General features: G+C 41.7%; 1 protein-coding gene and 1 pseudogene across 1 annotated transcript; both read left to right on the forward strand.

Annotated features, from left to right (window-relative positions):
• Positions 1 to 474: 474 nt before the first annotated feature.
• Positions 475 to 11,315, forward strand: LOC124075366 (RNA guanine-N7 methyltransferase-activating subunit-like protein; annotated as a pseudogene).
• A 2,656-nt stretch (positions 11,316 to 13,971) lies between these two features.
• On the forward strand, positions 13,972 to 15,701 carry LOC124075369 (Kruppel-like factor 18). The gene is made up of 2 exons (XM_046418904.1): positions 13,972 to 15,070; positions 15,526 to 15,701. Exons 1-2 carry the CDS (start codon positions 13,972 to 13,974, stop codon positions 15,699 to 15,701), a joined length of 1,275 nt encoding a protein of 424 aa, XP_046274860.1.
• Positions 15,702 to 16,010: the final 309 nt, after the last annotated feature.

Here is a 16,010-nt window from a genome sequence, read left to right on the forward strand (position 1 = left end):
AACAGAGAAGATAGAAACTTCTAAGTCTGTGATTGTGAAATATTTAACAATAGGTGTAATGTCAGTTCTGTGGCTGGCATAGGAGCAACTGGAAATGAAAGCATTGTTGCTTCATTAACAGAGTGGATATCTTGAATGAAAGCCCAGGGGCACTCCCCTGTAATCCCAACAACTCAGGAGGCTGAGGTAGGAGGATCGCAGGATCCAAGCCAGTCTCAGCAACTTAGCAGGACCCCATCTTTATAACAACAACAAAGGGCTGGGGATATAGCTCAGCAATAGGGCACCTCTGGGTTCAATCCCTACTACCATCAAAATAAACAGATATTTTCACTAACCTGTGGACTCCTCACAAGATATCCAAGTATGGGGAGTGATCTGGCATTCCACTGTGTGGTGGCCTGGAGATCACATCCACTGCAAGTCTCATCCGTGTTATTGGGCTGGAGCTAGATAGACACAGCCCTTGTCAGGATGACAGACACTTCTGAAGCTGTTCCAAATAGATTCACAGAAGATGATGACAAAACCCCAGGAATACTGAAATGCCCTCCTGAAAACCCTCCAATTATTGAGGAATGGAATAGCAGAGTTGGTGGGAACCAAAGAAACAGAGGCAATTGGTTGCAAGATAGCAGCCAGGGATGATCCTGGAGTGACAATTATGCCTGGAAACACAGACAAAAACCTTATTATCCACCCCAATATGGACAATATGGTTACAAACAATGGCCTCCCTATGGTTACTACTGTTGGAAATGTCCAGCATCTTTAGTAAATTTACTTTGTTAAGAAGACGAAAGTTTGTATGGTCATAGTTTTCCATCATCCATTTAGAGAATAGATTATTAACCTTTTGGAATTTGAGACTTTTAAAAAAACATTTTACTGGAGAGACATTATGGTGACTAGGAATAAATACCCCCCTAAAAACATTATGGATTAAATTTCTCAATTTCTACCTCAGATTATTTGTTTCATAACCTGATAGTGCTTAGAGTTTGGTATATTTTTCTTATTTGACCTCCAGAAGCTCTTTCTTTAACAAAGAAATAAAAATTTTAAAATAGAGGGGGAAAATATCCAAGTGTGAACTCCTCCTAAAAATTAGTTTGCTATAGAGGTAAGGAGGGAGACCCTCTTCTGTTTCTAGACACAAGGACACTGTACTATATTCCTCTGCTCGGGCTGTCATAATAAAGTTCAACAGACTGGGTGACTTAACAACCAATTTTTATCTCCTCACAATCTGGAAGCTGGAATTCTGAATTCAAGGTGTCAGCAGGGTTGGTTTCTTCTCAGGTCTAATTCCTTGGCTTGTAGATAGCTGTCTTCTCCCTGTCTTCACACAGCCTCCTTTCTGTGTCTACCCATGTCCAAATTTTCTCTTCTTATAATGACACCAAATTGGATTAGGGTCCACCCTGATGACAACTTAGCTTCTACTTCAAAGGCCCTGTCTCCAAATACAGTCCTACTGAGGGTTAGGTAAGTATCAAGGGTTAGGACTTCAATGTATGAATCTGGGAGGATAGAATACAGTTCATCCCATCTCAGGCATATTTAGAATAGATCTAGCTGCAGTAGTCACCGCAGGACCCCGCCCACATGTCCTCAGTTCCCTTTATCACTCTGTGTGCCCGTCCCCAGCTCTTGCATATTTTACTGCTAAACGCTCACCTCCTACTGTATGGAGGGCTGGAAGTGCCTGGCAGGTTAACAGGTCCACTTGACTCTCACCCTAATTGGTCCTTAGCTAGATAATGGCCAGAAATACAAAAGCCCATCTCCATACCTCAGGACCCCAGCAGGGTCAGGTGGATTCTGGGATCCAAGATGGTACCCTTCCTTGGCTTCTGCCTCTTGAGCATCCTGCTTCCCTATTTCCCCACTGGTTCTCCTGGGTCCTTAATAAATTACTTTCCCACTGTTAAAGTAAACTAAAACGGTGACCAGGCCTGAAGAATCCCAGAGCAGACAAAACCAGTTAGGCCATATTGATGACCTCAAACTAGCTTGATCTGCAGACATAGGTGAAATTTAACTTGGGTCATTTCTGGCAAATGCTTATGTTAGAAACAAAACTAAAGTCCAACCAACCAAGAGTAGTCAAGAAACATAGTTATATAACTAGGGACTTATCAATGGAGTAGACCAAATAAGGCCATTGTGTACCTGTTACCAATCAAATAATTTAATTTACTTCTGCGGTTTCCCCATAAACACTTGCCTCTGACACTTTGTCATTGAAACACTCAGTCTCTTCTAGTTTGTTGTTTCTCCATTCATGAATTGCTTCTGGCTCAAATAAACTCTTTAGAATTTTATCATGCCTTGGATTTGTTTGTTTGTTTGTGGTCCTGGGGATCCAACCCAGGGGTGCTCTACCCCTCAGTTATATCCTCAGTTCTTTTTATTTTGAGATGTGTATTCTCTAAATTCACTCAGTCTGATCTCAAACTTGCCATCCTCCTGCCTCTGCCTCTGGAGTTTCTGGGATTATAGGCTTAAGCTACCACACCTAGTTTTGGTTTATTTTTTACTTAGATCTTGAATTTACAATTCTCCTACCTCAGTCTCCCAAATTACTGGGATTACAGGCATGGCTTTACACACACACACATACACACACACATTTTTAATAGTAGACGTACACAGTACCTTTATTTTATTTTTATGTGGTGCTGGGGCTCAAACCCAGTGCCTCACGCATGCTAGACGAGTGCTCTACCAACTGAGCTACAGACCCAGCCCGGCATTGCTTTACTTTTCAATGACAGGAATCTTTGGCTCTGAGTGCTTCTGAAAGAACCCTACCTGTGGCTATTTTAACAGACTCAGCACAATGAAGAAACTCAATCATTATGTCAAGACCAGAAGGAAAGAGCCCCTGAATCACAAATTCTTGTTGTTTAGAGTTCATTGAAATGGAGTCCTTAGAATTGGAGGTTTAGTGGGGCTACTAATGCAGAAGTCTCCTGCCCTAAGGAAAGTGCTTCAGAAACTACAGCAGATAGGCTTTTTTTTTTTTTTTTTTTTTGTACTGGGGAACTGAACCCAGGGGTACTTTACCATTGAGCTACATCCTTCCCATCCCTTCTTATTTTTAATTTTGAAATGGTTTCTAAATTGCAGAGGCTGGCCTTGAGCTTGTGAATCCTCCTGGTTCAGCCTCCACAGTTGCTGGGATTATAGGCATATGCCACTGTACCTGCAGGTATGCCCTCATTTTTAGAGGGAATCATGACACAACAGATTAACAGTAAAGAAAAGATATAATGGCCCTAAGGTAATATTCAGAAGGAAAGAGGTGAAAGGAATCACATTTAATTAAAAGTCCCCATAGCATTGAAAATTCGTGGAAACAGAAGGAAATTTGTCAAAACCTATCAGAACTAGGACATGGGTGCCACCTAGTGTGCAGAAGACACAGGACCAGAGTGACCTAGGTGGAAATGACTTAATATGGAGGTTCCATAACAGGAGTGGGGATCAGGGGATGCCATTTGACTCTGAACCCAATGAAGAGATGGACCCTTTGAAAGGAAAATGAGAAAGCAAGAGAGGGGCTAGAGAGAAATGAAAGATGGAGTCCAGACAGAGATCCACAGGAAGGTTTATTTGTCAAAGCTGACAAATAAGGACCATCTCTCTATAGAGAGGCCCCGAGATGTTCGGGTGTTCAGCCTTTGTGGGGCAGGGGTTTGGATTGTGGTTGTGGGGCTGTGGGGTATACTGGGGTGCTTGCATCAGAGCCAGGTGGGTGGGGAACAGCATGGGATTGACTTAGGTCCATGGCACCGAGGGGCTTTCCAGAGTCAAGGGGTCTGTCCTTCTGGGATTGGCTTAGGGTTTTGGTACCATGGGGTAGGCCACTAATGGGGGTGGAGGGAGATCTGGTAAGAGAAAGTATAGGAAAGTAAAATTTATGAGATGGCGGTTAACATTTAAGATGGCTGCTTGAATGTTAAATCAATACCCTGTACCCTAGGAATTATTGCTGTCTAGAGATCTATTTATTCATTTTCCTCCAAAAGATCTCTTTCCCTGCAGAAATGAAGTTTCCCACTAGGGCTCTTTGTTGAAATCTTTAGCCCTCCTCTTTCCTTTATAATTCCTCTTTCCCCTTATAGTAATTTAATATTCTTTAATATGTAAAGCTATAATTTTATTCTTTCTTTGTTTCTTTTAAATTTGGTATTGAAGTATGGATCCAGGGGTGCTTAAGCACGGAGCCCTTTTCATTTTTTATTTTGAGCCAGGGTCTCCCTAAGTTGCTTAGGGCCTTGCTAAATTGCTGAGGCTGGCCTTGAACTGAACTTGTGATCCTGCCTCAGCCTCTGGAGTTGCTGGAATTACAGATGTGCACCACTGCACCTGGCTAAAAATTTAGTTCTTTGGAAAAAGAATATTTTTTAAATTATATAACACACTGTTGCCAGGCACAGTGGTGCATGCCTGTAATCTCAGTGGTTTGGGAGGCTGAGGCAGAAGGATTATGAGTTCAAACCCAGCTTCAGCAAAAGTGAGGCTCTAGGGCTGGGGTTGTGGCTCAGCAGTGAGTGCTTGCCTAGCCTGTGCGAGTCCCTGGATTCAATCCTCAGCCTCCTGAGCTGCTTCGATTACAGGTGTGTGCCACCGCTCCTGGCCCACTGGGACTACAGTTGTGGGTCATCTTATTTGGTTGTTGTATTGTCCCTAAAGCAAAGGGGAACATCAAAACACCATATCCTTGGTCATAGAAAGTCACTGTGCATGCCCAGGAAAAGGCATAGGCTCAGAGAAGACCTTAAAATTATCTCAGACTAATCTTTAGCACAGAGACATCACACAACAAAGTTTACAAAATAAAATAACTACAAAGAATATAGAATATGCACAAAAGTGTGTGTGTGTGTGTATATATATATATATATATATATATATATATATATGAACATAAATTCCATATATATGGTATTAAAATCTTTCAGTACAAAAAAGTAAACTAAACACAAAAGAAGAAACCAAGGCAGGAAGAAACAAAAAAAAAAAAGAGAGAGAGAGCAAGCAAGAGAACAAGAGCTTAAGGGCATATAAAAAACAAATAGCAAAATGGTGTGATTAAATTCCTTCTTATTGGTAAACCTTTCAAATGTAAGTGGATTAAGCTATCCAATCCAAAAACAGAAATTGGATTAAAAAATATGACTCAGGCTCAGTGGTAGAGGACTTGCCTGGTATTCCTGAAGCTCTGGGTTCAGCATCCAACAACAACAAAAAAGATTCAAATATATATCATTTACAAAATACTCACTTTATTTTTTTAAATTCACTTTAATAAAGTGAGTTTTATTAGTGCATTATAGTTATACAAAATAGTGAGGTATTCATTTTGATATAATCATACAATGCATCAATTTCAGTCCCCACTGCTTCCTTTTTTCCTCCCTTTGTCCCCCGATCTGTCCCTTTTTCTCTGCTCTACTGGTCTTTCTTCTATTTTTTTATTATTTTTCTAAATTAGTGCTTTACAAATATGCATAAGGGTGAAATTCACTGTGGAATAATCATATATGAACATAGCATAGTTTTGTCAAATTCATTCTATAGTTCTTCTCTTTTCCCCATCCCTCCTCTCTCCCAGAGACTCACTTTATTTTTATTTGATATTATTATTATTATTATTATTATTATTATTATTATTGGTAGTAGTAGTACTGGGGACTGAATTCAGGGGTGCTTAACCATTGAGCCACATCCCCAACCCTTTTTACTTTAAAACAATTTGAGACATAGTCTTTCTAAGATACTTAGGGCCTCACTAAATTGCTGAGGCTGGCCTCACTTTAGATTCCAAGGTATAAAATTGGTTGAAAGTGAAAGGGTGAGCTGGGCTAGATGACCCACACCTGTAGTCCCAGCTACTTGGAAGGTTGCTGCAGAGGATCACTTGGGCCCAGAACAGAAGTTTGAGATCAGCCTGAGAAACATAGTGAGACTCCTCTCAAAAAGAGGGGCGGTAGGTGGTGATGAGAGAGAGAGAAGAGAAGGTTTGGAAAAATGAAATGCATTCCATGCAAACAGTAAACAAGAGAAAAGGATTTGTTATACTAATATCAGAAAAAAAAAACAGGTTTTTAAATCAGAAAAGGTTGCAAAAGACAAAGAAAAAGAGTATATATTAATAAAACAATTGTAAATATTTATGCACTTAATAACAGATCATCAAAAATAGATGAGGCAAAACTGACAAAATTGAAAGGAGAAATATCTCTACAGTAACAAAGTTGGAGATTTCAATAATCCACTCTTAATAATGTATAGAACAGCCAAGCATAAGGTAAGTCAGGAGGCACAGGACATCTCCAGTGCACATGGGACTTCTCTAATATTAACATCTTTAAAAAAAAATGTTCATTTTCTCATTTCAAATCATTAAGTGTTCTGGGTGTGACAAATAACTCACCTGCCTAGACTTCAAGCCAATTTACAATCTTTTTTTAAAAAATAAATGATATTTGGGAGGCTGAGGCAGGAGGATCACAAGTTCAAAGCTAGCCTCAGCAATGGCAAGACGCTAAGCAACTCAGTGAGACTCTCTCTAATAAAATACAAAATAGGGCTGGGGATGTGGCTTAGTGGTTGAGTGCCCCTGTGTTCAATTCCCAGTACCCCCCCCCCAAAAAAAAATAGATAAATAAATAAGATATAAAGTATCTTGTCTGACCACAATGGGATGAAGTTAGAAATTAATAACAGAAGACAGGCACTGTGGTGCACACTTGTAATCCCAGCTATTGAGGAGGCTGAGGCAGGAGGATTCTAAGTTTGAGCCAGGCTCGGCAATTTTGTGAGACCTTGTCTCAAAATTAAAAAAAAAAAAAAAATTAAGGGCTGGGGATGTAGCTCAGTAGAGCATCCCTGAGTTCAATCCCCAGTACTGGGGGAAAAAAATCAATAACAGAAGAAAAACTGGAACCTTCACAAATCTGTGAAAATTAACACATATTAAACAACCAATGAGTCAAATAACAAATCATAGGGAAATTTAAAAATACTTAGAGGGCTGAGGCTCAGTGGTTAGAGTGCTTGCCTAGCATGTGTGAGGCACTGGGTTCGATTCTCAGCACCACATATAAATTAATAAATAATAAAGGTCCACCAACAACTAAAAAATATTTTAAAAATACTTAGAAAAAAATGAAAACACACTACTTTCATTTGTACAGTAAGTGAAATACATTAAAAAACAAGAAAAACAGCAACTTACTGAGGCCCTGTTTCCAAATAAAAATAAATAATAATAAAAGACTGGGAATGTAGCTCAGTGGTAAAGTGCCCCTAGGTTCAATCCCCAGTACCAAAAAATCAAAAAGAAAGAAAGAAATCAATAAACTTTTGCTTTAACATCTAAAAAAAAAATGTTCATTTTTCTCATTTCAAATCATTTAGTGTTCTGGGTGAGACAAATCACTCATCTATGACCTTTTAAGAAAGTTGTCATTTTGTTGAAATACTGTAACTTAAATTTGAGTGGACTATGCTTTATTGTATTTATAAATGATGAACTCAGTTTCTGAGAAATTAAACTTTTTATTTGCAATTAAAAAAAAAAATCAAGGGGCTGGGGTTGGGCCTCAGTGGCAGATTGCTTATCTAGCACGTGTGAGGCACTGGGTTTGATCTTCAGCACCACATAAAACTAAATAAATAAAATAAAATAAACTTTTTTTAAAAAAAGAATGCTTAAAAAAAAAAGAAAGAAATTGATAACCTAACCTTACTGTTTAAGTAACTAGAAAAAGGAGAATAAACGAAATTGGCAAGAGGTAGGAAATAATAAAGATTAGAGGGGAGGTTAAACAAAATAGAAAACAGAAAAACTACTAACACTGAAGGTTGGTTCTCTCTCTCTCTCTCTCTTTTTTTTTAGTGCTGTGAATCAAACCCAGGGTGTGACAGGCCCATCAAGCAATCAAATGCTCTACCACTGAGACACATCCCCAGCCAAAACGTTGATTCTTCTAAAAGATTAACAAAATTAACTTTAGATTGGTGAAGACTATATTTGGTTTGCAATAGTTTTCCACTCTTTTCTTTTCCAGAATCAAGACCAGGATACTATATTACACTAATTGCGCGTTTCCTTAGTTTCCTCTATCATGACAGTTTCTTTGTGCTGCCTTTTCTTTCACACCTCAGACATCTTAGAAGAATTCTAGTCAGGGTTTTGTTTTTTGTTCTTTTTTTTTTTTTTTTAAGAATATCCCTCGGGAGCTGGAGTTGTGGCTCAGTGGCAGAGTGCTCGCCTAACATGCATAGGGCACTGGGTTCAATCCTCAGCACCACATAAAAATAAAATACAGATATTGTGGCCACCTAAAAAAAACTAAAAAATAAATTTAAAAAAAAGAATATCCCTCAAAGAGTCTGTGTCTTGGTTACACTCAGGCTGAGGTTTGGATTTGGAAGAGGAACACCACAGAGGTGAAATACCCTTCAGGGGTACAAGATAGAAACATGACTTATTACTCTTCTGAATAGAAGCAACCCTGATATTTTTCTCTGCATCTTGGCAGTTTTCCTCACATTACTGAAGTAACAAGTGAGGCAATTTTTATAGTATAGTTGAACAACTCTGGAAGAATTTGGAACATGGCTATTTTTTTCTAAAACCCCATTTGAGGGTGCATTTCCTTGAGATGTCAAAGCAAGATGAGAAAGCAAGATTTTTTTTTTTCCTTCATTATGTTGCCAAGGCTGGTCACAAATTCCTGGGCTAAAGTGATCCTCCTGCCTCAGCCTCTTGAGTGGCTAGGATTATCACATACACAAAGAAGCAAAAAGAAAAAGAAAAAAAAAATATATATATATATATATGGGTGTGTGTGTGTGTGTGTGTTTTAAGTCAGGGGTACTTTATCTTTGAGCTACATCCCCAGTCTTTATTTAATTTATTTTTTTTATTTTGAGACAGGATCTCACTAAGTTGCTTAGGGCCTTACCAAGTTGCTGAAGCTGGTCTGGAATTTGCAATTCTCCTACCTCCAGGTTCCCAAGTCACTGGGAGTCACCACACCCAGCTAAAATTTTTATAATGTTAAATAACCATCTGAGTGGGGACAAAGTAGTCAGGGTGCAAGGGAGAGTATGATCATAGGTAAATGCAATATCAGGAAAAGTCAGAAAAGAGAGTTCATAAAAATAAGACCAAAGGTGGCCAAGAATGAGAAATGGCTACATCTTTGCCAGTGGCAACATTTCATTACAGCCAGTGGAAAGTTACACAAATACCATTAGAAAGACTCCCCTAAATCATTAGAAATACTCTACCTTCCAAATGTGAGAGGTCTTATTGTTTCACAAATGTCTCAATATATCCAAAAATTTCATGCAAGTTGGTCCAAATGTTAAACAAGTCTTGAGGAACAAGATGTATGTTGCGGGAGGCAGCAAAGAACTGGACTTATGTGCAAGAGGTTAAAACCAAAGAGAACATTTTTTATCTTGGCACAATGGTCCATACCTGTAATCCCAGCTACTCAAGAAGCTGAGACAGGAAGATCACAAGTTCTAGACCAGTCTCAGCAATATAGTGAGACTCTCAGCAATTTAGAGACACCCTGTTTCAAAATAAAATAAATAAAAATGAATGAAGATATAGCTTAGTGGCAAAACTTTTTTGGGTTCAATCCTAGTACTGCCTCCCACCAGTGTTTTTTTTTTTTTTTTTTTTTTTTTTTTTTAAGAGGACTGGAATGTAGATGTTCAGTAGTAGAGTGTTCCTGGGTTCAATGGCTAGTACCACATCTGGCATTGCAAAAGTTTTGGCCAGATGGGACCCTTTCTAAATCCTTGGCCCCTCAGATATCCAGCCTTGTGTGCAACCTTGGCGATAGCCAAAATTTAGTAGACAGAAAATCTGAGATACAGAGCTGGTAGAGGGGCCAGACATCTAATTGGGGCATGCATTCCTGGGAGTATAGGACGAATTTTTAAGAATTAGTGAGAAAAACAGTTTTTTCTTTTTAGTAATTATTTTTTTGTTTTATTTTATTTTTATGTGAGGATGAGAATTGAACCCATTGCCTCACGCATGCTAGACGAGCACGCTACCACTTGAGCCACATCTCCAGCCCCGTGAAAAACAGTTTTAAAAGAAATCTATTTCTAGGGCTCGGGATGTGGCTCAAGTGGTAGCGTGCTTGAGGCACTGGGTTCGATCCTCAGCACCACAGAAAAGAAAGATATTGTGTCCACCTAAAACTAAAAAAATAAATAAATATTTTTAAAAAGAAAGAAAAAAAGGAAATCTATTTCTAAACCTTCAGCTTTGGCCAGCACCTACCATAGACTTGGAGAAAAGCCACCAGGGGGGTCAGAGGTCAGTCATGTGACTCTGATTGTGCCTTTCCTGCTGATTTGAAACAATCTCTTAAGACTTAGGACCAGGAATAGATGAACATCAAAGTATTAGCCAGTCGCTTTGGAAGGGATGATCGCAAATTAAGACAATTTCCTAAAACCCTGTCTCAAAATTTAAAAGATACAATAAAAAGGGCAGGGGATATTGCTCGGCGGTACGGTACCCCTAGATTCAATCCCCAGCACTGATAAATGAATACAATTGGGGAGGTGAGTTAAATCCCCAGTACTTAGGGTGGGGGGTGACGAAGAAGCCACTATCATTTCTAGGGAGATCTGATCGAATCCTCAGGATTTCACGCTAGAATAAATTTTGATTAAATTTACAGCGGTCAAAGAGATGGGATCTGCATAATCGAGCGGCTGAGCACTGCGCCAGAAGTTTGAGGCTGTGTATTTAATGCAGTACAGACACGAGCAAAACCGTTTGAGTTCAAATCCAGGTTCTCTCTTTTTGTGACCTTCAGCAACTGTTTCAGTATCTTCAGTTTACGCGTCACATAATGACCAAGATAAAATGTACCTCCTAGGACTGTGGTTGAGATGAAATGGCCAATTAATGTGAATTGCTTCACCCCGCAGTGGGATCGCAGGAAAGGATTACAGCTTGGTCTGGAGGTGCCTCAGGTAGGTAATACAATCACTCTTGGCGTCCTGAAGTCTTGAAATGGAAATTTAAAAGGCGCGAGTTGATGGTGGGCTCCACCCTGGAGGGCGTGGTTGAAAGGGGGAGGGAATCCGGAACCCAGAGCATCCCTCAGGGCGATAAAAGGGCCCAGCACCGCGCCCTGCTCCCAGTGCGAGTTCTTCTGTTGGCTGTAGGCGCAGCTCTCGACGTGCGCAGCCCTCGACGTGCACAGGCCTCGACGTGCACAGGCCTCGACGTGCACAGGCCTCGCAGGGCTTAGGCCTGGGCTGGAACTCTGGATCCACTTCTGGTGAGTCTACGCCTTCAAATCCGTGGGCAAAAGGTGGTTTGTCCCAGACTGGGAAATCAAAAACTCCCAAGTTGGCGGGTTGGTTAATGCGGGAAGACGAGGCAGAGGTGTACGAAATGGATCCTTTACTCTGGGTCACGTTCATGGATCACCTCGACATGGTTGCCCTGCCCAGGAAATACCTTCCACCAAACAAACTGGGTCTGCACCAGACAATGTCGGAAGCACCTGAAGGCCTCTTGAGGCCAGAGTCGAGGCCTTGACTGCCCACAGGAGTCCCAAACTGTGGCCCGGTGCTGGGCATCTGCAAACGTCGTTGTGAGTAGAAGGCACCGAAGGATACGCAGAACAGAACCCCAAGCAGATGAGTCAGAGTGACCTGGGAGGGTTCAGTTAAAAACACGTTAGGGCCAGGCGAGGTGTTGCACTCCTGTAATCCCAGCGATTTGGAGGGCTGAGGCAGGAAGATCACAAGTTCATGGCCAGCCTCAGCATTTTAGCGAGGTCCTAAGCAATTTAGGGAGACCCTGACTCAAAAAAAATAAAAAGGACATACAGTTAGCGAGCCAGAGACGGAGGCCTATCTGTGGATAGGACTGATTGTTTTAAGAATCCCTTTAATCTGGGATAGATCCCATCTGCTTTCCTGAGAACCTGAAGCCTTAGCGATCTGAGGCAGATCCTGAGCCGGTGGTGTGGAAATCAGAAATTCTTCTTTGGTTCGGTTTCACTGCGGTATCTGGCAGCTCTGCTTGACGAATAGAGTTCTCGGGCTTAGAGGAGATGCCAGTTCAGTGGTGGTGGGGGGAGGGGTAGACAGGAATTACACTAGTACGCTGGAGAAATGGTTGGAGAGGAAATACAAAAGAAAGATGTTATATTAGAGTTCGATTTCCCCCCGCTTCCCGTACTAGGGATTAAACTCGTTGAGCTTCATCACTAAGCCACACCCGCACCACTTTTAAAAATTTTATTTTGAGACAGGGTCTCACCAAGCTGCTGAGATTGGCCTCAAACTTGCAATCTGGGCCTGACTGGAGGTTGATTATAATGAGGACTTTATCGCATAGAATTTCTGTATCCACTAAAGAGTAATTTTTCATTTCCCTTCCCCCATCACAGGGTCAACCACCATCACACTGGCTCCCATGAATTTGACTGTTGTGAAGTATGCTATGTAAACGACATCACATGGTATTTGTCTTTTTTTTGTGACTAGTTTATTTCATGATGCATAATGTCCTCAAGGTCAATCCACATTATAGCATATGTCATCATTTTCTTACATTTTAAGACTAAAAAAAAATCCATTATTTGTATATACCACATTTTACTTATTAATTCATCTGTTTTATCTACCATGCTATGAACATGGGTGCACAAATACCTCCTCCAAACCCTGTTTTCTTCAATTCTTTGAGGTAAATACTGAGAAGTAGGATTGCTGGATCATATGGTAATTCTATTTTTAATAGCCATACTGTAATTGTACCATTTTGTTATGCATTCCTGCCAATGGTATAGAAGAGTTCCAATTTTTTCACATTCTCAACAACACTTGTTATTTTTCTGGCCTTTTTTTTGTGTGTGTGTGTGTGTGTGTGTGTGTGTATACTGGGGATTGAACCCAGGGGCACTTTACCAGTAAGCTATGTCTCCTGTCCTTTTTATTTTTTATTTTGAGACAAGGTCTCCCTAAGTTCAAGGCTGGCCTTGAACTTGAAATTCTCCTGTCTCAGCCTCTGGAGTCCACCTGGCCCAAGTCACTTCACTAATTTTTAAAATGGTATTAATCATAACTCCCATATCCTGGAGTTATGGTAGGAATGAAATGAGATGAGAAATGTGAAAGTTCATTCATTTAACTGAGTCCCTAATAAGATGTTTGGGAAGGGAGAGCATCCTTGGAAAAGCCTCTGGGATGAGCACTCGGCAGGAAGAGCATAGGAGGAGTTTGCATTTTAGAGATGTTAATCTGACTGTTTGTGTGGAGACTGTACCAGCTTGAGGCAGTTTCAGGCTTCAAGGCATGAGATGATGGTGGAATGGGCTAGATAGTGTCAGTAGGGATGGGGAAGAGTTTGTGGAATTGGGATTAAAGCTGGGATAGACTCTTACCTTTTCTTCTTTTTTTTTTTTTTTTTTTTTTTTCCTTTTTCAGGATCCCACAACTGAAGATCTCATTTCATCATGTAATAGCAAAGAGATGAACTCCTTCTTCCAGACAATTGAAGAAATTGAGGAGCTTCTCCAGGTCTTCACTGAATCTTATAAGGACATGGAAAAAATGTCAGCAGTGCCAGAGCCACAGCTCTATATGCCTCTGACCATCTCTGGTGAGGGCAGACTTCATGAGTCCACCCAGAGTCAATCAATGCCTTCCTGGAGGCCTTCAATGGAGACTTCTGTATGTTCTAACATCCCTGGAATGGTCCTCACCCAGCAGATTCCTCCTAGTGAAGCCCTTGATACACTCCTTGGAGAACTAAGTGGGACTTTGTCCATGAACCCAAAAATGACATCCTTTGATCAGATAAAATCCTCAGCAGAATTCCAGATGATGAATATCGCTGATACCCCAGAGACATCACTCATTGATTGCCAGAAAACTACTGTCACTGCAAGCATGATGACAATCTCTAGTGAAGTTAGCCAAAAGAAGACATTAATAGGTAATCAGACTCTCAGTGAGATCCAGATGACAGCCCTGTGCGGAGGACAGATGATGACCCTCAGTGAGAATCAGACTCTCTATGGAAGCCAACCAACAACTCTTAAAAGGGGCCATGTGATGACCTTCAGGGGTATTCAGACTCTGATTGAGGACTATACCATGACTTCCAGTGGTGACCAGACCCTCTGTGGGGGTCAGATGACAATGGCAAGTAGTAATCAGATCCTTTATAGGTGTCAGATGACAACCCCTAGTGGTGACCAGACCTACTATGGGGGTCCGATGGCAAATCTCAATAGTAACCAGACCCTCTATGGGGGTCAGATGACAACCCCAGGTGGTGACCAGACCTTTTATGGGAGTCAGATGGCAACCCCAGGTGGTGACCAGACCCTCTATGGGGGTCAGATGGCAACCCCCGGTGATGACCAGACCATCTACGGGGGTCAGATGGCAACCCCAGGTGGTGACCAGACCCTCTACGGGGGTCAGATGGCAACCCCCGGTGCTGACCAGACCCTCTACGGGGGTCAGATGGCAACCCCCGGTGCTGACCAGACCCTCTACGGGGGTCAGATGGCAACCCCCGGTGCTGACCAGACCCTCTACGGGGGTCAGATGGCAACCCCTGGTGGTGACCAGACCCTCTACGGGGATCAGATGGCAATCCCCGGTGGTGACCAGACCCTCTACGGCGATCAGATGGCAATCCCCGGTGCTGGTGACGAGACCCTCTACGGCGATCAGATGGCAATCCCCGGTGCTGGTGACGAGACCCTCTATGGCGATCAGATGGCAATCCCTGGTGGTGACCAGACCCTCTACAGGGGTCAGATGATGCCCCATCAGTCCTCATCATTACCATACCCAGGATTCCTAAACGATTCAAGCTCCCCTTTGATTCAGGGACAATTCCCAGAAAATAAGACTCAGAGATATCAGTTTCAGAAAAATTCTGACATTCTGAAGCCCTATACCTGCACCTACCAGGACTGTGGGAAATCTTACACAAAGTTTTCCCACCTCCAAATCCATGAGCGCAAACACACTGGTAAGTGAGGGCCCCAGTGTTGGGGAGGGGCAAGTGGCTATAGATTTGTATTTTTACACAACTATGGGATTGGTTGAGATTGTTGTCACCCCACCTCTTGGCCTGAGACTCTAGGCACTTACCACCAGGCCTGTCTTGGAGGCTCTTGCCTCTACCTTTCCTGGGACTGTCACTTCATGGAATACCTGGTAGGCATGCCCCTTCCTTCACTCTTCCTACACCCCACTGACTTTCCTGTTAACCTCTACCTCCCTTCTGTTTTATTTTTCTTTCTGTCCTTCACAGTTTTCCTCCAATTCATGTTGCCTATCAGCATTTCCACTTTCACCCCCCCCAGTGTCCTCTCGTCTGTCTCTCTCCCACCCCAACATGCTCGACATTTTCCTTCTTCACTTTCAAAATCCCTGCCCCACCTGACCCTGACGTATTAAAAGCCTCTCTTTTCTCTGTTTCAGGGGATAAGCCCTATATATGCAATGCGATAGGATGCACATGGAAATTCACCCGCTCAGATGAGCTCCGACGCCACAAAAGGAAGCACAGCGGAGAACGGCCCTACCTATGCACCAGATGTTGTAAGACTTTTGCACGATCAGATCACCTAAAGCAACACGAAAGAGTCCACAGATAATTTTCACGATTGTGTATACCTAGAATTCTCTGTAAAACTTTTTTTTGGTACTCAGCACTGTGCTAGCATACAGTGGGTTTGTAAAGTTTTTTTGTCAGTGTGCTGTAAGCCCTTCTAGATCTTTCTCTGCATTGGCCTCTGTGTGTGCACTTATAAAAATGTATTTAGCCAGGTGTGGTGGTGCATGCCTATAATCCCAGCAGCTTGAGAGGCTGAGGCAAACAAACAAACACACACACAAAAAAACCCAAATATATTGTGAAAACTATCAATTCCTACAATAGATCAAAACCAACATGGAAATTGAAC

This window comes from Marmota monax, unplaced genomic scaffold (assembly GCF_021218885.2).
Source record: "Marmota monax isolate L192 unplaced genomic scaffold, Marmota_monax_Labrador192_F-V1.1 WCK01_AAM20220418_F8-fsc00008, whole genome shotgun sequence".
NCBI classification, from domain to species: Eukaryota; Metazoa; Chordata; class Mammalia; order Rodentia; family Sciuridae; genus Marmota; species Marmota monax.